Below are 25,413 nucleotides of genomic sequence, written 5' to 3' on the forward strand. Positions count from 1 at the left end.
AACTGCCACTATTTCTCCTTCAAATATTTCTCATTTCTTAAAATTAGGGAGTAAACACCATTTACTTAACTAAACATATGAAATAAAACACAAAAAATACTTACTCAGTTACAGAAAGCAAAACTCAAATTGTCAACCCACCAAAGTGTTTTTTAAAAGAAAATCACATCAATTCTTAGTAAATTTGCATTGTGAAATCTTGCCATTAGTTTAAGTGGCTGTTCCTGATACTTAAAGCTGGCAAATAGGACTAAATTAATGATATCTAATCGCCATCTTTTTCTGTGCTGTACAACTGTATGATCACCTATTTCTGGGTATCACATTGATGGCCAAATGATGTGTATATATATTAATATTGCACCAAAAAGCTGTTCTTGATCAACTTATTTAGAAACATTATTACACACCTCTATATTAGACAGCTCAAAGGCATGGGTACATACACTGCACCACACTGTTTATTTTCTAGGATGCCATTTGATGTATTATAACCACATCCAATAAATGTCCTTCTATTATTCGTATATTTTGCAGCATACTGATACACTAACTTTTGCTGTAAGAGATTTTACTTCTTGTGGTTTGACCACATAACTTGTATGGAACGTCATGCATTTATAAATGGGTGAAAGGTTTTGCCTTTAATGTTCTTCATTTACTATGCTCATTTGCTACTCCCAGATGTAGGGGTGCCAGAGTTGCTACTTCCATTAGTTTTGCCACCAGTGATCCAGGAGGGGAGAACAGTTTTCCAGGTGACAAATAGTTTGCTAAGAATGTTCCCTAAGTGCAAATACAGGCCTGGATTTCCAGTTTTGAATACATGCCCTGCCACTGAACTGTTCATGGTTTAATGGCATTGCAGTAAGGCATGACACTGGTACAGTTCAATTCTTGTTACTATTAACTCTGAGTGCTAAGCGGTCCTTTTTTGTTTCATTGTTTTATTGTTGCTGGAGCAAATGCAGGATGTGTCCAGAGCAACAGCAAGCTTCAGATTAAAACAATCGGTTTGATTTTTTTTAAAGTTTCTACACTTTTCATGTGTAATTTAATTTAATGTTCAATTGTAAGCTCCATATTTGTGAATTTTTAAGAACTTGTTGTTTAGTTATAAATGAAAGTTTTGTAGACTGCTGTAATTTCATGAAAAAAATCTACTTGAAAGACAAGGTTATATAGTTAAGATGCATGACTTCAAAATGCTGAGACATCCATTTGCTTTAACTGCATGCCAGTCAGAATGCAATAGCGTGTCTGTATTGGAGAGCGAGACAGAATGGACTCCTATTTTAAACTTTCTATAGAGCTATAATTTTAATGGCCTGTTTCAAAGATCCTCATTTATGAGGAAATGTTTTATTAAAAACCTATTTTGCTTTCAAAAATCATAACATCCTATAATGAATTTTAATGTCACAGCGTTAAGTTGGTTTGTGCATCTTTACAGAAAGTGCTGATCCAGATAATGGGGTGGAGTGAGTGTTTTGTCTATTTACATGTGTTGCTATTTATTGTACTGTTGTCTTTTTTAAACTCAAGATCTTTTTCCTTTGAGCTAAACTAACCAGTTCAAATATGTTTTGCACATGTACTTTTGATATCTATAGTATAATATTTCACTGTAAACTGCCAGTGATTTTCTTATTAGAAAGTCTTAAACTTGCTCTCAGATTTTTTTTAAAATTGTGTTGATAATTTGTTTACCCAGAGAAGAGGGAGAAACTTAGCATAATAAAATTCTAGGAGAAAGTGAGGACTGCAGATGCTGGGGATCAGTCGAGAATGTAGTGCTGGAAAGGCACAGCAGGTCAGGCAGCATCAGAGGAGCAGGAGAATCGATATTTCGGGCATCAAGAATGAGGCACAATAAAATTCTGTAGTTATTTTCAGTGTTGAGTCATTTCTATACTGTGTGGATGGTAGAGTCACTACATAGAAAAGATCATGTAGTGTCCCTAGAAAGTGATTTTGTTTAAAATAAAGAAGCCTGAAAAATAGGATCTATTTTAGTGTGAAAAAATATTATGGAGTATTTTGAAAGATTATATTTAAAACTGAGCATGTGGAACTTAATAGAAGCGATTTTGAGGGGTCTACAGTGAAGAATGTGGATATAAGTTCAAATGTAAAAAATTTAAGGCAGAGGAAATCTATTTTTATGTAAAGAGTAATGAGGCAGTAGTAAACAAGCAAAGTTGATAATTGAAGCAAGGACCATTCAGCGTTTAACAGCAGGTATGATCGGTTGAAGGAAAATTGGGTAAAATGATTTGGTAATGTGACCAGTGAATGAGGATGACTGCTGGTGTGGAGAATAAATATCAATTTAGACTAGTTAGCCTGTTTTGGGCTGCAGTTTCTTCTGTGACTTTATAATGTCCTCGCTCTGTTTAGTGCTTTGATTGTAGGGCTAAATTACAATCTTGTTCCTGGTTGAATCATGAAAAGACAGCAGATCTACAAAATGGGATTGTTTTTCTGAATCATTGTACTGTGTCTTGGGTACAGTGAATAATTTCGCAGAGGTTGTCATTTAAAAGCTTTTGTGTACTGCTTTAGAGGTTTATCAAGTGTTTTTTCTAACTTTTTAAATTTATCTCAATCTAAAAAATTACAACAATCCTAATGTAAAATTTAGTCTCAAGTTAGAAAGTTTTGGGGCCAAAACTGTATAATAAACGTATTCCTGTTGTCTATTTCTGAATTGCTACTGGTACATCTCTGAATTTGGCTCCTGTATCATGTTTAATCCCATAATATGGAAGATTGTTTGAATACTCTGTAGGGTAACCAAGAATGATGTGAAGCTAGAAAAGCCAGATGAAGAAATTGATGAAGCAGAAGAGCTGAAACTGAAGAAAAGAGTTAAGCGTCCAAAGTTGCACCCAGTCATCCATGTGTCATCTCAGCCCACCGTTGAATCTCAGTGTGCCCAACAGTAAACAGAATATTCTTCTGGTATTGAATGCATAAGTGCTCTATTCAAGATAAGTCTGGGAGAATATGTAAGCACGTTGTACAACTTAGTGAGCTGGTTCTTTGGAACTTGCAAATCATTTGTGCATTAGGCACTTTCAATTAATCTTTAATGTACATCTCTGTGGTACTGCTGGTCGGAGATGCTAGTATGACACATTTTGGTAGTGTTTGAATTTTGTGTTCAACAGGTGCCTTTCTGCATACAGGAGCTTGCATTTCAACTCCACTAACTGTGAATGAAGATAAACATAGGAACAAAAAGGAAATACAACTTTATAAAAGGAATTACAGATTCTCTTTTGTTGAATAGCGTGATTTTGGGAGTAACTCCATGATTTGCTAGGTCCCATAAAACATAATTAGGCCTCTTAAAATGTGGTAACCTAATCTTTGGCAGATTTTTTCCTTCACTATTAACAACTTCAAATTAACTAATTTCAAATTGAATGAGAAATTCATATGTTCCTGTTTTTCTGAAGCTCCAATCTCTTCATCTCTCTGACAGCGAAGTCTCAAAATACACCTCTGACCTATAACTAACTGTATTGTTCTCTATTAAGTAAGCCACTTGATAGGATTCTCTGGCTTTCAAAAGATTTTGTTTTACCTTTTTTAAAATATGTAATCCATATTTAAGTGTTTCTGGGTGTTAGGAAGTACAACCAAGTGTTGTATGGACCACCATATTACGTCTGCTACATTTATTGGAAACTCTTGATGTACAAACAATGCCAAGGTATGTTACTCTGAACTGCAGTGACATCTTTTTGGGGTGGGCAGGGTGGAGTTGTACCCTAAGTGCCTATGAACTAAGATTCAAAACCCATGCTCCCTGCTAATAACAGCAAAACTCTGTATTTTTCTAGACTATAATGAGAAGCTTCGCAATCAGATTTGGTACGTTTTCATTTGACAACTGGGAAAATAATGCTAACCCTGAAAAATATATTCTGACTTGGCTCAAACCTGGACCTGGGAACTGATATCTGTGTATTCATCTTGATGATCAGATGGGGTAGTAGAGAACGGGCTTTAGTATCCTATTTGGTATCTTGAATTCTTACCTTTTTTATTAATAACTGTTTGCAGAGTGCCGAGGTTGAACTTGTTCTGTGGTTAAACACATGGTATAGGTAATTTATAACATTGTTTTAGTATTGTTGTGCATCTTTCATGGACATTCTTTGCCTATTATCCATTGCCTGTCTGAGCAAGTAATAATTTGCTGGGCTATAAAATCATCTTGGTTATTGAGCACAAACAGATAACAACAGCTTTGTGTTTGCAAATGGTTTGACATCCTTTAGTAAAGTACATAAACAAAAAAGGTTATAAATGTTTAGTCTTTGCATTATTCACTGCCTTGAGAGGTATGAATTTTTGTCTTGTTTTTGATCCCCATGATCTCTTAGTTTAAACTGTTACTTGAGATTTATATATTGATGGCTTACCCATGTATTTTAATCAGTATGAAAATGGAAATAAAACTTGAAATCTGATCCCATTTTGTTCTTCTGAATTTTTTTATGGGAGTGATGGCTAACATTCTTTATCTTTCCATTAAATAACATTGAGAGAATAGTCTTATTCCTTTTATACCTTTTATCACTTGTGCAGACTGTACTTTCTAGTTATTCTTGACTGAGAAAGGTTAGATTTAGATTGGATTCCCTATAGTGTCAGGGTATTTTCCAGATGGTGTGTGTTCAATTGTCTAGATCTTTAAAACATCATGAACAGGTACAGAAAATAATCAAGAAAACTAATGGAATTCTGGCCTTTATACCCAGAGGAGTGTAGGGATGCAGAAGTTATGCTGCAGTTAAACAAAGCCCTGATTAGACCTCACTTGGAGTACTCTGAGCAGATATGCACACCACACCTTGGGAAGGATAGGTGGATCTTGGAGGGAGGTTTACAAGAATGATACCTAGACTTCAGGGATTCGGTTATGAAGCGAGATTCCACAAATTCGGCCTGTTTTCTCTCAGGATGGAAGGTTAGGGGACAATCTGATCAAAGCCTTCAAGATATTAACTGGAAAAGATTGGGTATTTAAAGGTTAAACCATTCCTGCAGGTTGGGGATTCTAGAACTAGGAGCATGATCAGAGAATTAGGGCCAGATCACTGAGGAGAGAAGTGAGCATTTCGACACAAAGGATGGTCAATGCTTGGAATGCTCTTTCACAAACAGTGCTGGGATGTAGGATCAGTTGTTAATGTTGAATCTGCGATAAAAATGTTTTGTTAAGCAGAAGTGTTAAGGAATATGGGCTAGAGGCAAATTTATGGAGAAAGACCACAGATCAACCATTATCTCAGTGAATGGTAGAAAAGGCTTGAGGGGCCAAATGGTCTACTGCTGTTCTTGTGTATTATGCATACACTTTTTAAAAAAAAATGCTTGGACCTGGCAATTATCTCCAGTACAAGAAAATATTGTTTTTGTTTTCAAAATGAAGGAGGTCCATGCTTTCACTTTTACTAATATTGGATTCATCTGATGTTCACCTAAAGCTGAACAATTTCATGTAACTATAAACAAGCAACCCCTAAGTTTGGGTTGTATCAGATGTGACCATTTATGGCTGGAGGATGCGTGTTGAGGATTTTGGGTTCTATTAACAGTGGTGGTGGAAATCCGAAGTTATAGAAGTAACACTAAAACATATTTGCTAATCTGCTAAATATGCATTGTGATAACACAAAATACTGTGGATGTTGGAAATCTGAAATGAAAATGGAAAATACTGGGAAAACTCAGCTCAAGTAGAATCTGGAGAGGGAAACATTTGATATTTCAAGTCCTGGTTCTTGTGTCAAAATTCAGAGTGGAGTGGTGGTGAAATGTAAACCTGGTGGGTAGGTCCTACTTAGAAGGTGGTGGTGGAAAAGCACAGCAGGGGAGGCAGCCTCAGAGGAGCAGAAGAGCTCCGGCCCAAAACTGATTTTGATCTCCAGCATCTGCAGACCTTACTTTCTCCTACTTGGAAGGTGTTGGGTGGAGCCACTTCAGTCACACTCACACATGCGCGCGCGCGCACACACACTAACTATTTTCCAAGAGTTTGTTTGAGGGGAATAAAGAACAGGTTCCTGTACCATCATGGGCAACAAATGAGAATAAATTAATATGACACATGCACTGTGTAAAACTGATGAGCAAATGGCATTTCCTGGTGCTGTTGCACACCGTGTATGCAAAATACTGGGGGCTTGCATAGTACCCCTGCATTTGTGTTGATAAAATGCCAAGACTATTACCCAATTTTAAACTCTTTTAGGTTATCGTTGTCTTCAAGATATAAAATGACTAATTCTAAAACAAAGAACTGCAGGTGCTGGAGATCTGGAACCAGCAAAAACAGAAATTGCTGGAGTAACTCTGCATTTGTGAAGCGGAAATGTTAACGTTTCATGTCTAGTGACTTTAGATAGCAGCAGGAAAGAAGTGTTTATGCTGCTGAGTGGTGGGGGTGAAAAGGAATGAGTAGATAGGAGGAGTAGGAGCTCAAAGAAAAAGGTAGTGGAGAGAAATAAGTACAGGCAGAAGCAAAATCAGAAGTGATAATAGTGAACAAGAGGAAAGGTAAAATGGAAATCTTGTTGGAGCGAGGAACAGAATTTCTATAAGATGGGCATACTTGGGAGGGATGAGGTGGTGAATTAAACATTTAACAAAACAAGCTACTGAGGATGCTGGAGATCTGAAAAATAACAAAATGCTGAAGAAATTCAGCAAATCTAACAGCATCTGTGGGTGGGAAAAAAAGATGATCTTTCAAGTTCACCCCTTTGGAACATGTTTTGTTTTGTTGAGCTGCATAAGGCAGGAAGGAGTATCTAATTTTGATGCTGGCTTTTGTCCAGTTTATCCCATTTGATCAGTTGTGCATAAAAGATCTTCATTCATGTCAATCAGATATAGAGGAAAATGTACTTGAGAGTTTCAAATTCTGACCACTAGATGGTACAAGAGTCCTGCTGGTCTGAGGTAGATGAATTTAAAATCTTAAAGTTGTCACAGGTCGTGTTTAACAACATAGCTAAGAAAGATAAATTTGGGTATATTGATTTGTGATCAAAACCATTGACTTTCACTGTGACCCTACAAGTTTGGACATCTGTTCAGGGAAGGAATGAACTTGGCAGGTTGGTACCGTTTTACTTGGTATCATTTCAACAACAAACCCTTGTCCTGTGGACCATGATCCAGGAGCAATCATGTACTTCAAGAGATGAACTGTGCTACACATTTCAACTGTAGAATAAACCCTCTCACTGCTAAACTAGTTGTAAATTCCAACAATACTTATATTGACAGGGATTTGCATTTTTTTAAAAAATGTACTTTTAGAGTCCGATGTATAGTGTGGAAATAGACGCTTTGGTCCAAGCTGACCAGACATCCCACCCCAATCTAGTCCCATCTGCCAGCACCCAGCCCACATCCCTCTAAACCCTTCCTATTCATATACCCATCCAAATGCCTTTTAAATGTTGCAATTGTACCAGCCTCCTCCACTTCCTCCTATCCCATTCTAGTAATGTGCTAGAAATTACTTTTAAGGAACTTAACGTTTGGAAAATCTATATTTTAATTCCTGATCAATGCCACCTTTTATCAAGGATATAAAGCAACCATCTCTTTAGCACCATTTTGTGGAGATAGGGAAATAACCATCAGCTGAACACCGATTGCCTTAACCAGATGGATCAATGTTTCACCATCCAGTATTTCCAGGGCATGATACCACAGTGAACAAGTGAAGGATGCATTGACTTACTGGAACTAGTGAATTCATTCAGAAGTCATGAGATGTCTGTTAGTACCCAGAACACACAATCCATTTACAGAGTTGCACAGGAGGACTGGTATGTCATTGCTTTTAAGTCATTTTTGTGGTATCTTACTAGATTCATTCAGCATCAGTCCCAATCTGCCAAGTAATACTTAGTTTAAAGTTGACCTCTTTTGCTATAGTAATGTTTGAGCATATGTTTTAGCAATCATAGTGATCCTTTGGTGAGTATGTTGAATATATCTCTTCATTTGGTTTCTAACGCCAGACTGAGTGTTTTATATACTTGTACTCTTTCGTGTTCGGATTCCAATTGCCGCCTGCAATTTCAGAGATGTCCCACATGGTTTGTCAGATGCATTTTGTTTTGTTCCTAGTGTTCAGTGTCCTCTCTAGCTGCTCCAGGGTACCTGGCTCACTTAATCATTATCACTGTTCAAATGCAGTAGGTAATACAGTGTGCACTTCATACCAGTGATTCATTCTGCAATAACGCTGTCCTGTCACTGCACTGAGACCTGGCCATGCTTCTTCCTAGTGAAATTAAATTGGAAAGTCTACCACCTTTCAGCACTAATCAGGTGGTGACAGAACAGTATAAATATTAGCAGTTTTTCTTGCCCTCTTTCTGTGGGATATAATGCATGCATTATTTTAATTGTAAATTTCTCCTTTTTTTTTAACTTTCTAATTCTAATCTGCTTCATGTACTTACCATTTGAGGTGACATCAAAATAAGATAAGCAAGATTCTTTTTTTGTGTAAATTTACAAATTAAAAGCACCCTCTCAAACTTGCTCCACCATTCATTAAGATCGTTGGTGATTTATTTCAAACTCCACATTCTCATCTATTCCAAATTTGACCTTTTGATTCCATTGCCTATGAAGCATTTAACCTTTTCTCTGCTTTCAAAACATTCCATGACCCTGCTTCTACTGCTGCCTTAGGCAGAGTTCCAAAGTTGCTTTTATGAAACTTGAGAAATATCTCGTCCCTTGTCCTGAAAGGGTGACACTAAGTTTTAAAACAATTGTTCTAGAGTCACCCATCAATACCACTTCCACCTTGTCAATGTGGTTCAGGTCTCCTCTGATGAGGACGGCAATTCTCCTGACATTGGATAGAAGATTATTCGCAGACAGCAAGAAGCCAGTACAGTGGTATAACAAGGCAGACAGGCCTGTTAAAACCTAATTGCAAATTCATTCTATAATTGAGTCATGCATGTTCACTTACGGCTAATAACTCTTGAACTCTTCAATAACTCCAAACTGTCCTGAGTGAATTATTGAGCACTGTTGGCTGAGAAGCTACTGCTTCCTCTTTAGGTTATGGATCATTGATTAAGATTTGCAGTCAAATTCTTAAATTACAATGTGCTGGTGCTGTGATCACTCAGTCATCAAAATGTGTGGACAAAATAATTTGTGCACCTATACCTGCACCACAATCTGTATGCTGTGACATATAAGACCACAAGACATAGGAGTGGAAGTAAGGCCATTTGGCCCATCGAGTCCACTCTGCCATTCAATCATGGCTGGTGGGCATTTCAACTCCACTTACCAGCATGCTCCCTGTAGCCCTTAAATCCTTTATGTCACAAGGAATTATCAATAGGTGCAAGAGACCCCAGGAGAAGTACCTGTCAGGAACAAGTTGAAGCTGCTGGAAACAGTGGAAACTGCCAGTCCACGAGGTGGCCAGGTCTGCCAATCAAAAGTTGGCGCAGAGGCAGAGCGGAAGACTCTGACATTGCACAGAGCCGTGGTAATAGGGGACTCCATCGTGAGAGGAACTGACCGGGGTTTTTGTGGCAGCAGACGGGATTTAAGGATGGTGTGTTGTCTTCCTGGTGCCAGGGTGAAAGACATCGCGGACAGAGTGCAGGAAATCCTCAAGGACGAGTGTGAAGAGCCAGAGGTGGTGGTACATGTTGGCACAAATGATGTCGGGAAGAAGAGGAGGCACATACTACAGCGGGACTTTGGAGAACTAGGAAGAAGGTTGAAAAGCAGGACGTCCAAGGTGGTTATCTCTGGTTTGCTTCCAGTTCCTCGGGCTGGTGAGGCCAGAAACAGGGAGATAATGGACTTGAACGTGTGGTTGGGGAACTGGTGCAGGAAGCAAGGATTTAAGTTCTTGAATCACTGGGGTACATTTTGTGGCAAACATAAATTCTACAAGAGAGACGGTTTGCACCTCAATAGGTTAGGGACCAGCATTCTGGCAGGCAGGTTTTCAACTGCAACACCGCTACATTTAAACTAAGTAGCGGGGGGGGGGACAAACTGGATGTATAAAAGGGAAGTTGAAGGGAAAGTTAGAACAAGAGAAGTCAAGAAAGACAACTGTATCAATGAGACAGAAAATTCTAAAAGGGATCATGCTATAAGGTTGAGTGGAATAGGGGTTGATGGGAAGGGTGAGAGCAGTAACAAATTAAAAATGTTGTATATGAACGCACAAAGCATTAGAAATAAGATGGATGAGCTTGAGGCTCTTTTGGAAATTGACAGATACGATATTGTGGGGATAACTGAGACGTGGCTTCAAGTGGACAGGGCCTGAGAACTGAATATTCAAGGATACACGTGCTATCGTAAGGACAGACTGACGGGCAGAGGGGGTGGAGTGGCCTTGTTGGAAAGGGAGGATATTCAGTCCCTTGCGCGGGGGGACCTAAAGTCAGGGGATGTAGAGTCAGTGTGGATAGAGCTGCAAAATACTAAGGGTAAAAAGACCCTCTTGGGAGTCATCTACAGGCCCCCAAACAGTAGTCTGGATGTCGGATGTAAGTTGAATCAGGAGCTGAAATTGGCCTGTGGTAAAGATGTTACTACAGTTGTTATGGGGGGTTTTAACATGCAGGTAGACTGGGAGAATCAGGATGGTATTGGACTTCAAGAAAGAGACTTTGTGGAGTGCCTCAGAGATGGATTTTTAGAGCTGCTGGTGCTGGAGCCGACCAGGGTGAAGGCAATTCTGGATCTAGTATTGTGTAATGAACCAGAATTGGTTAGATACCTCGAAGTGAAGGAGCCATTGGGAAGTAGTGACCATAATACAATAAGTTTCGACCAGCAATTTGAGAGGGAGAGGGTACAGTCGGAAGTGACAGTACTTCTGTTGAATAAAGGGAAGTATGGAGCTATGAGGGAGGAGCTGGCCGAAGTTCAATGGGGCAATACCTTAGCAGGGATGACCGTGGTGGAACAATGGCGGGTATTTCTCTGTATAATGCAGAAGTTGCAGGATCAGTTCATTCCTAAAAGGAAGAAAGATCCCAGGAGGAGGCATGGGTGGCTGTGGCTGACGATGGAAGTTAGAAACATATACTTTTTCTCTTTTAACTTTATAACATAGCAAAGATAAGTGGGAAAACAGAGGACTGGGAAGCTTTTAAAGAACAACAGAGGATTACTAAGAAGGAAATACGCGGAGGAAAAATGAGGTACGAAGGTAAACTGGCCAGTAATATAAAGGAGGATAGTAAAAGCTTTTTCAAGTATGTGCAAGGCAAAAAAATGGTTAGGACTAAAATTGGGTCCTTGAAGACAGAAACGGGAATATATTACAGGGAACAAAGAAATGGCAGAAGAATTAAATGGGTACTTCAGATCTGTGTTCACTGGGGAAGACACAGGCAATCTCCCTGAGGTAACAGTGATTGAAGGACCTGAACTTAAGGGAATCTGTGTTTGCCAGGATTTGGTGTTGGAGAGACTGTTAGGTCTAAAGGTTGGTAAGTCCCCGGGGCCTGATGGTCTTCATCCCAGGGTACTGAAGGAGGTGGCTTGGGAAATTGTGGATGCGTTGGTGATGATTTTCCAGAATTCGATAGATTCGGGATCGGTACCTGAGGATTGGAGAGTGGCTAATGTTATACCACTTTTTAGGAAAGGTGGGAGAGAGAAAGCAGGAAATTATAGACCAGTTAGTCTGACCTCAGTGGTAGGAAAGATGCTGGAGTCTACTTTAAAGGATGAGATTATGGCACATCTGGATAGTAGTAACAGGATAAGACAGAGTCAGCATGGATTTATGAAGGGGAAATTGCGCTTGACTAATCTTCTGGAGTTTTTTGAGGATGTAACTCTGAAGATGGATGAGGGAGATCCAGTAGATGTAGTGTACCTGGACTTTCAGAAAGCTTTTAATAAAGTTCCACATAGGAGGTTGGTGAGTAAACTTAGGGCGCATGGTATTGGGGGCAAAGTACTAGATTGGATTGAAAATTGGTTGGCTGATAGGAAACAAAGGGTAGTGATAAATGCCATTCCGAAATGGAACCAGGCAGTGACCAGTGGGGTACCACAAGGATCCGTGCTGGGACCGCAGCTTTTTACAATATATGTTAATGATATAGAAGATGGTATCAGCAATGACATTAGCAAATTTGCTGATGATACAAAGCTGGGTGGCAGGGTGAAATGTGATGAGGATGTTAGGAGATTACAGGGTGACCTGGACAAGTTAGATGAGTGGGCAGATGCATGGCAGATGCAGTTTAATGTGGATAAATGTATGGTTATCCACTTTGGTGGCAAGAACAGGAAGGCAGATTACTATCTAAATAGAATTAATTTAGGTAAAGGGGCAGTACAGAGAGATCTGGGTGTTCTTCTGCTCGAAACGTCGAATTCCCTATTCCTGAGATGCTGCCTGACCTGCTGTGCTTTAACCAGCAACACATTTTCACTTAAACGAAGGCAAGCTTGCAGGTACAGCAGGTAGTGAAGAAGGCTCATAGCATGCTGGCCTTCATAACAAGAGGGATTGAGTATAGAAGCAAAGAGGTGCTTCTGCAGCTGTACAGGGCCCTGGTGAGACCACACCTGGAGTACTGTGTGCAGTTCTGGTCGCCAAATTTGAGGAAAGACATTCTGGCTATTGAGGGAGTGCAGCGTAGGTTCACGAGGTCAATTCCTGGAATGGAGGGATTACCTTACACTGAAAGACTGAAGCAACTGGGCTTGTATACCCTTGAGTTTTGAAGACTGAGAGGGGATCTGATTGAGACGTATAAGATTATGAAAGGATTGGACACTCTGGCAGCAGGAAACATGTTTCCACTGATGGGTGAGTGCCGAACCAGAGGACACAGCTTAAAAATACAGGGGTAGACCATTTAGGACAGAGATGAGGAGAAACTTCTTCACCCAGAGAGTGGTGGCTGTGTGGAATGCTCTGCCCCAGAGGACAGTGGAGGCCCAGTCTCTGGATTCATTTAAGAAAGAGTTGGATAGAGCTCTCAAAGATAGTGGAATCAAGGGTTATGAAGATAAGGCAGGGAGTGGATACGGATTAGGAATGATCAGCCATGATCATATTGAATGGCGGTGCAGGCTTGAAGGGCTGAATGGCCTACTCCTGCACCTATTGTCTATTGTCTAATATCTGCCTTGAAGACATTTAGCACTCTGCGGCAATGAATTCCACAGGCCCACCACTCTCTAGCTGAAGAAATGTCTCCGCATTTCTGTTTTGAATTGACCGCCTCTAATTATAAGGCTGTGTCCACGGGTCCTAGTCTCCTCGCCTAATGGAAACAATTTCCTAGCATCCACCCTTTCCAAGCCATGTATTATCTTGTAAGTTTCTATTAAATCTCCCTTTAATCTTCTAAACTCCAATGAACACAATCCCAGGATCTTCAGCCGTTCCTCCTATGTTCTGCTCACCTGGGCAGAAGAAGGATTAAGGACCTTAAGCAAAGCGGAGGCAGATCCTTCCCGTGATGAAATCCATTTCTGTTGGATTTAATTCTGCTGGGGAACCAAGCAAAGTGAGTTGCAACGTTCAGAGTATACTGAGTCACAAGAGTTTCTAGATGGCAGCTTCAATTCTGTTCAGCAATAGGAGCTTATTACCAAGTGCTCAATAATTCACTCAGGACAGTTTGAAGTTATTGATGAGTTCAAGAGTTATTAGCTGTAAGTGAACATGCATGAGAGAGAAAGAGACAAAAGCAGACCCCATATTGCGAGTGCCACAATTAGTGGCATTACTGGGAAAACCGCTGAACCACATAGATTCTGTGCAGGGAACTCATTGAGGAAATGAAAGCAGTTTGAACGCCCTGTGGTGTTAGAACTCAGGAGAATATTTTAGGAATTAGTAGGCCTCCAAGTATTTGAATCAGGACAGAAGTTGTCCTGGGAAGCTAGGAAAGCTCAGTGGTTAGTACTGTTGTCTCATAGCACCAGCAAGCCGAGTTGAATTCTAGCCTTGGGTGAATGTCTGCATGGAGTTTGCATGTTCTCTCTGTGTCTGCATGGTCAGGTGCTCCTAGTTTTATCCCAGAAGTGCATGTCAGGGAGATGATGGCCTGTTAATCCAGGGACCCAGGTTCAAATCCTGCTGTGGCAGGTGGTGGAATTTAAATTCAATAAAAGTGTAGAATTAAGAGTCTGATGACTTGTTGATTGTTAGAAAGACCCATCTAGTTCACTAATGTCCTTCAAGGAAGCAAATTGTCATCCTTACCTAGTCTGGCCAGCATATGACTCCAGACTCTCAGCAATGTCGTTCACTCTTAACTGCCCTTTGGGCAATTAGGGATGAGCAATAAATACTGGCCTAGCTAGGGACACCCTCATCCCATGAATGAATGAATGAATGAATGATTTTTTTTAAAAAAGGGTTAGGTTGTTTGGCCTTGCTAAATTGTCCGTATCGTCCAGGGATGTGCAGGCTAGGTAGATTAGCTATGGCAAATGTTGGGTTATTGGGAAGGGGTAGGGTAGAGATGCTCTTGGGTGATTCAGTGCAGACTTGATGGTCCAAATGGCCTCCTTCCACACTGTAGAGATTCTTTGATTCAAAGTGGTGAAGCCACTGGGTCTGTGTTCAAGGAATCTGAGAAGCTTGGAGTAAACTTGCAGCCTAATGTTTTAGTACAACTAAGAGAGTAGGTGTTGACTAATGCAACTGAGCAACATTATAATTTTGGGGGGAGAAGGGAGACACCTACCTAATATGGCTTTATGAAGCTAGCTAACTGGGGTCTGTCCTTTGGTTTGTGAATGGAATGCTTCTTGGAATCCAGAGTAATGTAGACTCCCTAAAGGAGGGTGATCTACCAGTCATTGAGGAATGAAGCATTCGTATCCCTTGTGAAGTTTAATGAGATTTAATTACTTATCACCATTGTCATGTGGGTGGAATTACTGACAATTTCTCAGAACTGTCTTGATCGCATTTGCTATTTGAAGTGTGCTGTGGAATGTTTAATCACAATCTATTACCATATTTACCACATGCAAATTCAAGATACAATATAATTTGTATGTGTATTGTCAACTGTATTTCTATTCTCATAATATATAGAAAAGTTTATTGTTTGTTTAAAACAGTGGATTTTATTTTATGAGTAAGTCCTCTGGATTTCACACATCATTCTTTTGTAAAGATACTTTACATAAAATAAATATTGTGGTCTGTTCACTAATCTTAACAAAGCTTTGACATCAATTTTACTTGCATTACTCTTACAAGTAGTGCAGCAATCATGTGTTCTCATTTGGAAAACGTGGATTAGACTGGTAGATATTAAAGAGACAATAGGTGTCTTCATTAAAAGCTCTCATTAATGTCAAGCTATCCAAAGGCTTTTAATTAAGGCATCAGAAGCTCTCAAAGCATTTGAAAATGATATTCTCAAAGGCTTTGTTGAAGCTCTTAAAGGTATCAATTAACATTAAGTTGACATTGAACACGATCAGCAACACATGCATTGGGGAAAAAAAGGGCAAAAACAAGCACAGGAAAGGAAATAACAATGCAATTAATTGAGTCTATTAAACACTGCAAAGAAATCTCCATAGCATAAAACCTATAAAGTCCATAAAACCAGAAAAAACTATGAAAAGTGAAACTATGAGATTGCACTTTTCATTATTGCAATTATAAAGTAACCTAAATAGTAAGCCAAAATTATGAAATCAAATATCACAAAAAATGCAAAGCATCGGAATTCCGATTTCCCCTCCCGTATTGTGATGGAAATCAGCTTCCTGCCTTATAAAACCATAAGATATAGGATTGGAATTCAGCCATTCTGCCCATTGAACCTGCTCCAACATTTGATGATGATGATACATTTCTCAACCCCATTCTCTTTCCTTCTCCATGTAACCCTTGATCCCCTTACTAGTCAAGAACTTATCTATCTCTGTCTTAGATACACTCTGTGAATTGGCCTCCACCTCCCACTGCAGCAATGAGTTTTACAGATTAACCATACACTAGCTGAGGAAATTCCTCCTTCTCCTCCTGAAAACTAATTTCCTGTACACGAATACTCATCAAATTTGCATTGCCTGGCCTGCCTTGTCCTCCAAGACAGCAACAATCTTGCATAGAAGTTGTGCTTTTGCAGGTCTGGTAAGTGCAATACAAAGAGAAAAAGATGAGTTTCTTTGATCACTTAGAGGAAGCCCAAAGCTGTGTAAGTCAGTTGAATGCAGTATGGAGCAGAACTCCTTACCCTTCAATGACACTGTCTTGGCCTCCAAGCAATGCCTCTCAGGCTCTGTTTACAATCATTTGTAATCTAGAGGGTCAGGTATACTTCACTCTTCACCTAGAGTTGGATAAAATACTCTGACTGTGTGTGACAATTTGGTTCCTATACATATGGAGTTGGGAATATTGAAGTGAGAATGATGGTGTTACTGTGCTAGTCTTGTCCATAAGCCACCCATGAGGTATCAGCTGGGAGAAGGTCAGCACAGGGCCTTGAAGAAATTGGCAGAGGAACTCTGGATATAGTTGTTTCAATTGGGGGAGCCAATAGTTTACCCTATTGGGAGTTTTCCATAGGCCTCCAAATAGTTCCAGAGATGTAGAGGATAGGATAGCAAAGATGGTCCTCCATAGAAGCGAGCATGACAGGGTAGTTGTCGTTAGGCACTTTAACTTTCCAAATATCGACTGGGAATACTATAGTTTGAGGAGTTCAGATGGGTCAGTTTTTGTCCGATGTGTGCAGCAGGATTTCCTGGCAAAACATGTAGACACTCTCATTCGTTTGGCTGAACTGGTCCTCACCCTTAACAATTTTTCCTTCAAATCCTCCCACTTCCTCCAGACCAAAGGGGTAGCCATGGGCACCCATATGGGGCTCAGCTATGCCTGTCTCTGTTGGCTACGTAGAACAGTCCATCTTCCGTAGTTACACCAGCATCACTCCCCACCTCTTCCTCCGTTACATTGATGACTGCATTGGCGCCACCTTGTGCTCCCACGAAGAGGTTGAGCAATTCATCAACTTCACCAACACATTCCACCCTCACCTTAAATTTACTTGGGCCATCACTGACACCTCTCTCCCCTTCCTGGACCTTTCCATCTCCATTAATGATGACCAACTTGACACCGACATTTTTTAACAAACCCATCGACTCCCACAGCTACGTGGATTACACCTCTTCCTACCCTACTTCCTGCAAAAATGACATCCTGTATTCCCAATTCCTCTGTCTCCCAATTCCTATCTGCTCCTAGGAGGACCAGTTCCATCACAGGACATACCAGATGGCTTCCTTCTTTAGAGACCACAATTTCCCTTCTGACGTTGTTAAAGATGCCCTCCAACGCATCTCATCCACATCCCGCACCTCTGCCCTCAGACCCCACCCCTCCAACCATAACAAGGACAGAACCCTCCTGGTGCTCACCTTCCACCCTACCAATCTTCACATAAACCAAATCATCCAAAGACATTTCTGCCACCGCCAAACGGACCCCACCACCAGGGATATATTTCCCTCCCCACCCCTTTCCACCTTCCGCAAAGACCATTCCCTCCATGACTTCCTGGTCAGGTCCACAACCCCTAACAACCCATCTTCCCATCCTGACACCTTCCCCTGCCAACACAGGAACTGCAAAACCTGCATCCACACCTCCTCCCTGACCTCCATCCAAGGCCCCAAAGGAGCCTTCCACATCCATCAAAGTTTCGCCTGCATATCCACCAATATCATGTATTGTATCCGTTGCTCCCAATGCAGTCTCCTCTACATTGGGGTGACTGGACGCCTCCTAGCAGAGCGCTTTAGGGAACATCTCTGGGACACCTGCACCAATCAACCACACCGCCCTGTGGCCCAACATTTCAACTCCCCCTCCCACTCAGCTGAGGACATGGAGGTCCTGGGCCACCTTCACTGCCGATCTCTCATCACCCAATGCCTGGAGGAAGAATGCCTCATCTTCCGCCTCGAAACACTTCAACCCCAAGGCATCAATGTGGACTTCACCAGTTTCCTCATTTCCCCTTCCCCCACTTCACCCCAGTTTCAAACTTCCAGCTCAGCACTGTTCCCATGACTTGTCCTACCTGCCTATCTTCTTTTCCACCTATCCACTCCACCCTCCTCCCTGACCTATCACCTTCATCCCCACCCCCATTCACCTATTGTACTCTATGCTACTTTCTCCCCACCCCCACCCTCCTCTAATTCATCTCTCCACCCTTCAGACACTCTGCCTGTATTCTTGATGAAGGGCATTTGCCCGAAACGTCGATTTTCCTGCTCTTCGGATGCTGCCTGAACTGCTGTGCTTTTCCAGTACCACTCAATCCAATCAAGCAAAGTAGTGGGAAGTTGTGCATGGAGTCAGAGGAGATAGGGGAAGCGCTAAATGAATACTTTTAGTCAGTATTCGCACTAGAAAAAGACAATGTGGTCAAGGAGAATACTGAGATACAGTCTACTAGACTACATGGATTGAGGTGCGTAAGGAGGCGGTGTTAGCAATTCTGGGAAATGCAAAAATAGGTAAGTCCCTATCTGGATGGGATTTATCCTAGGATTCTCTGGGAAGCCAAGGAGGAGATTGCTGAGCCTTTGGCTTTGATCCTTAAGTCGTTATTGTCTACAGGAGTAGTGCCAAAAGACTGGAGGATAGCAAATGTTCCCTTGTTCAAGAAGGGGAGTAGAGACAACTCTAGAAACTGTGGACCAGTGAGCCTTACTTCAATTGTGAGTAAAGTGTTGGAAAGGATTGTAAGAGATAGGATTTATAATCATCTAGAGATGAATAAGCTGATTAGGGATAGTCAACACGGTTTTGTGAAGGGAAGATCATGCCTCACAAATCTTTTTGAGTTCTTTGAGAAGGTGACCAAACAGGATGAGGGTAAAGCGGTTAATGTGGATTTCAGTAAGGCATTTGATAAGGTTCCCCACAGTAGGCTATTGCACAAAATATAGAGGCATGGGATTGAGGGTGATATAGTGATTTGGATCAGAAATTGGCTAGCTGAATGAAGACAGAGGGTGGTGATTGATGGAAGACACTCATCCTGGAGTTCAGTTACTAATGGTGTACCACAAGGATCTGTTTTGGGGATACTGTTGTTTGTCATTTTTATAAATGATCTGGATGAGGGTGTAGAAGGATGGGTTAGTAAATTTGTGGATGACACTATGGTTGGTAGAGCTGTGGATAGTAACAAAGAATGTTGTAGGTTAAGAAAGACATAGATAAGCTGCAGAGCTGGGCTGAGAGGTGGCAAATGAAGTTTAATGTGGAAAAGTGTGAGGTAATTCACTTTGGAAGGAGTAACAGGAATTCAGATAACTGGGCAAATGGTAAGGTTCTTGGTAGTGTCGATGAGAAGAGAGCAATCGGTGTCCAGGTCCATAGATCCTTGAAAACTGCCACTTAGGTTGATAGCTTTTATTGGTAGAGGGATTGAGTTTCGGAACCATGAGATCATACTGCAGCTGTACAAAACTCTAGTGCGGCCACGTTTGGAGTATTGCGAATAGTTCTGGTCACTGCATTATAGGATGGATGTGGAAGCTTAGGAAAGAGTTCAGAAGAGATTTACTAGGATATTGCCTTGTATGGATGGAAGGTCTTATGAGGAAATGGAAGGTCTTATGAGGAAAGGCTGAGGGATGTGAGGCTGTTTTCATTAGAGAGAAGAAGGTTGAGAGGTGACTTAATTGAGACATATAAGATAATCAGAGGGTTAGATAGGGTGGACAACGAGAGCTTTTTTCCTCAAATGGTGATGGCTATCATGAGGGGGCATAGCTTTAAGTTGAGAGGTGATGGATATAGGACCGATGTCAGAGGTAGTTTCTTTACTCAGATTAACAGCAGTGTGGAAAGCACTGCCTGCAACACTAGTAGACTCACCAACTTAAAGGTCATTTAAATGGTCATTGGATAGGCATATGGACGAGAATGGAATAGTGTCGGTAGGATGGGCTTCAGATTGGTTCCACAGGTCGGCGCAACATCGAAGGCCAAAGGGCCTGTACTGCGCTGTAATGTTCTATGTTCTAAGTCTACAGTCACTTAACTGGTGCCCACTGGCTTCCTCAGGTATTTCCACTACTCTCAAAGTTGCTCACTCTCCATGGAGATTTTCCTAATCAACCTGTTCAGAGATGAATTACACATCTCTGGAACAAGTGGGATTTGAACCCAGGCCTCCTGGTTCAGAAGTAGGGACACTACCACACAGGCAATAACCCTTTTCACTGTTTGTGGAAATGATAAACGTACTCTGTTCCCTCCTGTGTGGGAAACATCGTCAAAATCTCTGTGCTTCTAACTTGGGTTGCCTTTGTGTTACGGTGATCCAGACATTTTGTTTTTTATTTGCCTCCCAATGTCTGCCGAAGAGACTATACCTTTGCAGTCCTGCTCAGCAGCAGACTTGAGCTATAATGCATTCCTTTCTTGACTTTGGGAAAGTAGATAAATAAATCAGCATAGGTAGAACGGGCAAAGTTTTACTAACTAAAACACTTAACTTCATGCATTATCATGACTTCCATTCACCTGTTCTCTGGAAGAGTTTAGAATAATCATTGTGAGTGGAGAATGTAAATCATGTACAGACAATCCCAAGTTGGGAATGGGTTGCATTCTTGAGTCTCTTTGCAAGTCGATTTGTACGTAAGTTGGCACAAAATGCAGAACAATATATGTAATGCTAACTATAAGAAAACATTCACATGTCAGATCTTTAATATTGATGTCAATACACTCTTGCATAGAATCAGGTTTTAAGTGCGAATATTCATAAGCTGGACATATCTAAATTGGGGATAAATTAATTATCACATACAAGATGCATGACTTCAAGACTCTGCCTATTTTTCAGGTCATCTGCCTGTCAATGCCATAGTCCCAGAGGACCATAGGACTGCTCTCTCACTAGAGATTGTGATCTCATGGTGGTTAAACTTGAGGGTCACCGTGCCTCAGGCAGGGAGCATGATCAAGAAGGTAGGATCTTCATGGTGACCTCATGTCATTGCACTGAAGTATGATATGGTAGTAAACAGAGCAAACATGAGAGCTTCAAACACAGCAACTAAAAGAATAAATCTAAAACAATAGCAATAATAAACTATGAAAACTATAGAAATCTACAAAGCATCAGATTCCCAAGCCCCCTCAATTATTAAATAGCCTCCAATTATGTGACTGAAATCGACTCATTGCATGTGGCTAGCCAGCTTGTGTTATCACAGCAGCTATTGACAGTGTGTTAAATAACCTACCTTGGCATTAAGAAGACCAAAGGATACCACTTCAAGATGTTGGCACTGTTCGACCTGATGTGTTTTCTCAGCATTCATAGTATTTTGCTTTATTGCTTATATGTATTTAGTAGGTTAGCACCATCAATGTAGACCCAAAATCCCCAACATGCGTTGTCCATGCGTTCTACAGCCCAGGTTTAGAACATGCTTGTTTATATGACTGGCCCAAGTGTCTTACAGCCATCACCATTGTCTTTGCGTCTTCAAAGCTTGTTACTGTCATTGTTGTCCTCAGCTCTCCTAGGCTGACATCACAACCCCCACTGCTCCCAACTGGCTCTCAGGACCACAGTCCACCCTACACACAGTTCATTGTCCATGGCTGAATTTACAGCTCCTGTAGTGTCCCAGAGAGCTTCAGCAATGGCCACCATCTAGAACGGATACCTCTGATGGTATCACCATCTGATGTCCTAGGACCAGAAGTTCTCTACAACTCACCTGTTTAATAGCAAAGGTCAGCAGCTACAGGATAGGAGATGATTTTATAGACTGCAGGGAAGATAAGCAGATTCAGGGACATTGCCTTGGCATATCCCAGTACTGCAATGGAGTTCACAATGAGAACAAAAAAGTTGCAAGTTTTTTTTCTCCCAGGAGTTAAGAAAGAATGTTAAAAAAAATTGAAAACGCATAATCAAAAGTTGGATTCTTTCAGTCCCTCATTATCTTTCATCCAAATTTGTCCTTATTAGGCTGTGCTTATTTACTTCATTTTGTCCAGATATACCCTAAGGGAAATCAAAAAGTTTTTAATGCCAGTATTTGAGACGGGAAGATGCACTTTGACTGTGCCATGAACAACACAGTGGTGAATCTCCAAAATAAACTTAGAAGATGGGGGCAGGAGTAGGCTGTTTGACCTCTCCAGCCTGCTTCACCATTCACATGATCATGGCTGATCATCAAGCTCAACACCCTAATCCCACCCTCCCTTTATATCCCTTCATCCCTTTAGCAACTAGATCTATATCTACCTCTTTGAAAGTACAATTTTCTGCCCTCAACACTGTGATAGAGACTTCCACAGGCTCACCACCCTCTGGGTGAAGAAATTTCTCCTCATCTCAGTCTTAAAAGATCCAAAAGTTAAAAATCACACAACACCAGGTTATAGTCCAATAGGTCTATTTGGAAGCACTAGCTTTTGGAATGCTGCTCCTTCAGGTGGTTGTGTCACAATCACCTGATGAAAGAGCAGCACAACAAAAGCTAGTGCTTCCAAATAGACCTGTTGGATTCTAACCTGGTGTTGTGTGGTTTTTAACTTTGCACACCCCAGTACACCTGCATCTCCAAACCATTAAAAGATCTGCTCCTTATCCCTAAGCTAAGACCCCCGGTTCAGGATGCCCAACAATCAAAAACATCCTTCCTGCATCTAACTTGTTTGTTAGAACTTTCTAGGTTTCTATGAGAACCCCTCTCATTCTCATAAACTCCAGTGAGTACATTCCTCACTGACTCAATCTCTCCTGATACACCATCCCAAGTATCAGTTTGGTAAACCTTTGCTGCACTCCCTCTATAGCAAGAGCAGATAAGGAGACTAAAAATGTATGCAGTATTCCAATATGCCTCACCAATGCTCTGTAGAATTGCAATAAAAAGTTCTTGTTCCTGTACTCAAATCCTCCCGCTATGAAGGCCATCATACAGCTTCAATTTTGAGATGCTGGTGTTGGACTGGGGTGTTTTTAACGTCATACAGTTTGCCTTCTTGACTGCTGCTGCGCTGCATGCTTATTTTCAGCAACTGGTGAACAAGGCCACCCAGGTCTTGTTAAGCATTTTCTTCACTCAGTTTAGATCCATTCCAATAATAACCCGCCTTGCTAGTTTTGCTAAGATAACCTCACATATAACCACATTGTACTACATATGCCATGCATTACCCAGCCACTCAGTCTGTCCCAATCACACTGCAACATCTCTGCATCCTCCACCTAGCTTTGGTCATCTGCAAATTTTGAGTTATTATAGTTGGCTCCTCTATTTAAATATTTAACATACTTTGTGAATTGAAGTGCACGGGGCTTCACACTCACATTACCCTTGATTCTGGCCATCCTGCTGGTGATCTGAGCGAAGGGGTTCTGCCCAGGACCGGAAACCCCTCTGAATTCATACCAACAAAATCAATGTCGATCTGGTGCACTGTATCCTGCCATGACTACAGATTCAACTCTGCCAGTGTACTGGCTGTTAGTGGTTATGCATCAAGATGAAATCAGGCCCCACTATTCCCAGAGTCATCACAAAAGTTAAACATTTTACCAAAGTACACACAGTTCCTTATATGCCTCTCAGATAGACCCAAGCTAACAGTATACACAGACCAAGTTTTTGGAATTGACAAGGATAACAAATAAATAGATTCTAACCACAGGGAAACAGTTATGAACCAAACATGTAACACTAAAATTCTAACCCCCTTCTAAAACCCTTCTATGCACACATGCAAAAGGACAGAAACAGAAAAATAAACTGCAAAGCCATTAAAGGCCCAGTGTACAGGGTTCACTGAAAGGATTGTTTCCCTGCCAAGATTTTCTGATCCTCAGTCTCCCTTCTTCAATTTCATTTTGTTTCTTTGCAGGAGGCACAGGCAATTGATGCATTAGCTGCAAAGTCCCTTAGTTACTGGTTCAAAAATCACAGCTTTTGGCAACTGGTGAAAGAAAATAAGCAGATTTTTTTTCAACCTTCGAGTATTTTGCAGGTGAGAAAGACATATGCTGCAGCCTGAAGGCTTCTGGCAATAATGTTCACACCCATAAGCTGTTCAGCGACCCAGGAACCAATCAAACAGTTGTTGTCAGGCTGATGGTCTTCGTCATCCACAACTGGTCACAACTCCACAAACCAATCAGCAACCTGTTTTTGATCTCACCTTGCACACAGTCCTGGTACCAGCCCATCCATAAATAATCTCCTCCACTGCTTGAATAACGCAACAATGTAAACCACGACTTACAATGAGTTTGAGTAAATTTATAGAATCCCTATAGTGTGGAAGCAGACCATTTGAGTCCACATCTGGCCTCTGAAGAGCATCTCACCCAGAACCCCCGAACCATCCATCTCTCCCCCCACCCCAACCCATTTTAGCATAGCCATTCCATCTAACCTGCACATCTTTGGACTGTAGGAGGAAACAGGAGTGCCTGGAGGAAACCCGCGCAGGCACGGGAAGAATGTGAAAATTCCATATAAGTACAACAAGTCAAGTGCAACAATTCCTTCCACATTCCTTGATTTTAAAACAATCCTTCATCCATAATCAAAAATGTAGATTATTTTTAAAGAAAGCTGTCCCTAAAGTAGAAAATTCAAGGAGCTGTCTGTATACTAGGCAAGGAGAGGATAGAAAATGATAAGCTTCTGCACTGGCAACAGGTGATCATTGACTACCGTGCAATATTTGGAACCTCGTACACTGGTCAGTCAGCACATGTATAAATATTCATCAGTTTTGCACTTAATTGATGCAATTTCAGACTTTGGGATCAGGTTGGTCCTTGAGATGCCCATCCTTGAAAGACTACATATAAAATTATGGAGATTTGCCCATGGTTCTAACAAACCTGTGACAGAGAATACTGTCACTGTTAGGTATTTTTAATCAGCCTGTTATATGTTATGTGTTATGTGTTATGACACACCTCCGGAGCATGTGGGATCTTCTGACTCAGAGGTAGGGGCACTACCACTGAACCACAAGCATCCTTAATGCCAGAGCATCTAGAAATATTTTAAACAACCTATTCAGAGATGTTATGAGACACCTCTGGAACAAGTAGAGTATGAACCCAGAGCTTCTGGTTGAGTGTTAGAAGCACTACTACTGCGCTACTAGAGCCCTTTTTTTCATGTCCTTTATCAATCTATTCAGGTATGTTATGATATACCTTTGTGGTAAGTGGGACTTAAACTCTGAACTTCTGGCTCAGAGGTAGGAGCAGTGCCACTGCATCACAAGAGCCCATTTTCTGAAACAGAAAATACTGAAGAAACTCAGCACGTCTGGCAGCATCT

General features: G+C 41.1%; 1 protein-coding gene across 2 annotated transcripts in view; it reads left to right on the forward strand.

Moving 5' to 3' along the window:
* spdl1 (spindle apparatus coiled-coil protein 1) overlaps positions 1-4,431 on the forward strand; it is a 34,695-nt gene extending 30,264 nt beyond the window's left edge. For both annotated transcript variants that reach the window (XM_060835408.1, XM_060835407.1), the window contains exon 12: positions 2,792-4,431. In XM_060835408.1, coding sequence (XP_060691391.1) covers positions 2,792-2,948 — 157 coding nt within the window. In that variant the 3' untranslated portion in view covers positions 2,949-4,431. The remainder of the gene's footprint in view (positions 1-2,791) is intronic.
* The last annotated feature ends 20,982 nt before the right edge of the window (positions 4,432-25,413 follow it).

The sequence above is a fragment of the Hemiscyllium ocellatum genome, chromosome 14 (assembly GCF_020745735.1).
Source record: "Hemiscyllium ocellatum isolate sHemOce1 chromosome 14, sHemOce1.pat.X.cur, whole genome shotgun sequence".
Taxonomy (NCBI): domain Eukaryota; kingdom Metazoa; phylum Chordata; class Chondrichthyes; order Orectolobiformes; family Hemiscylliidae; genus Hemiscyllium; species Hemiscyllium ocellatum.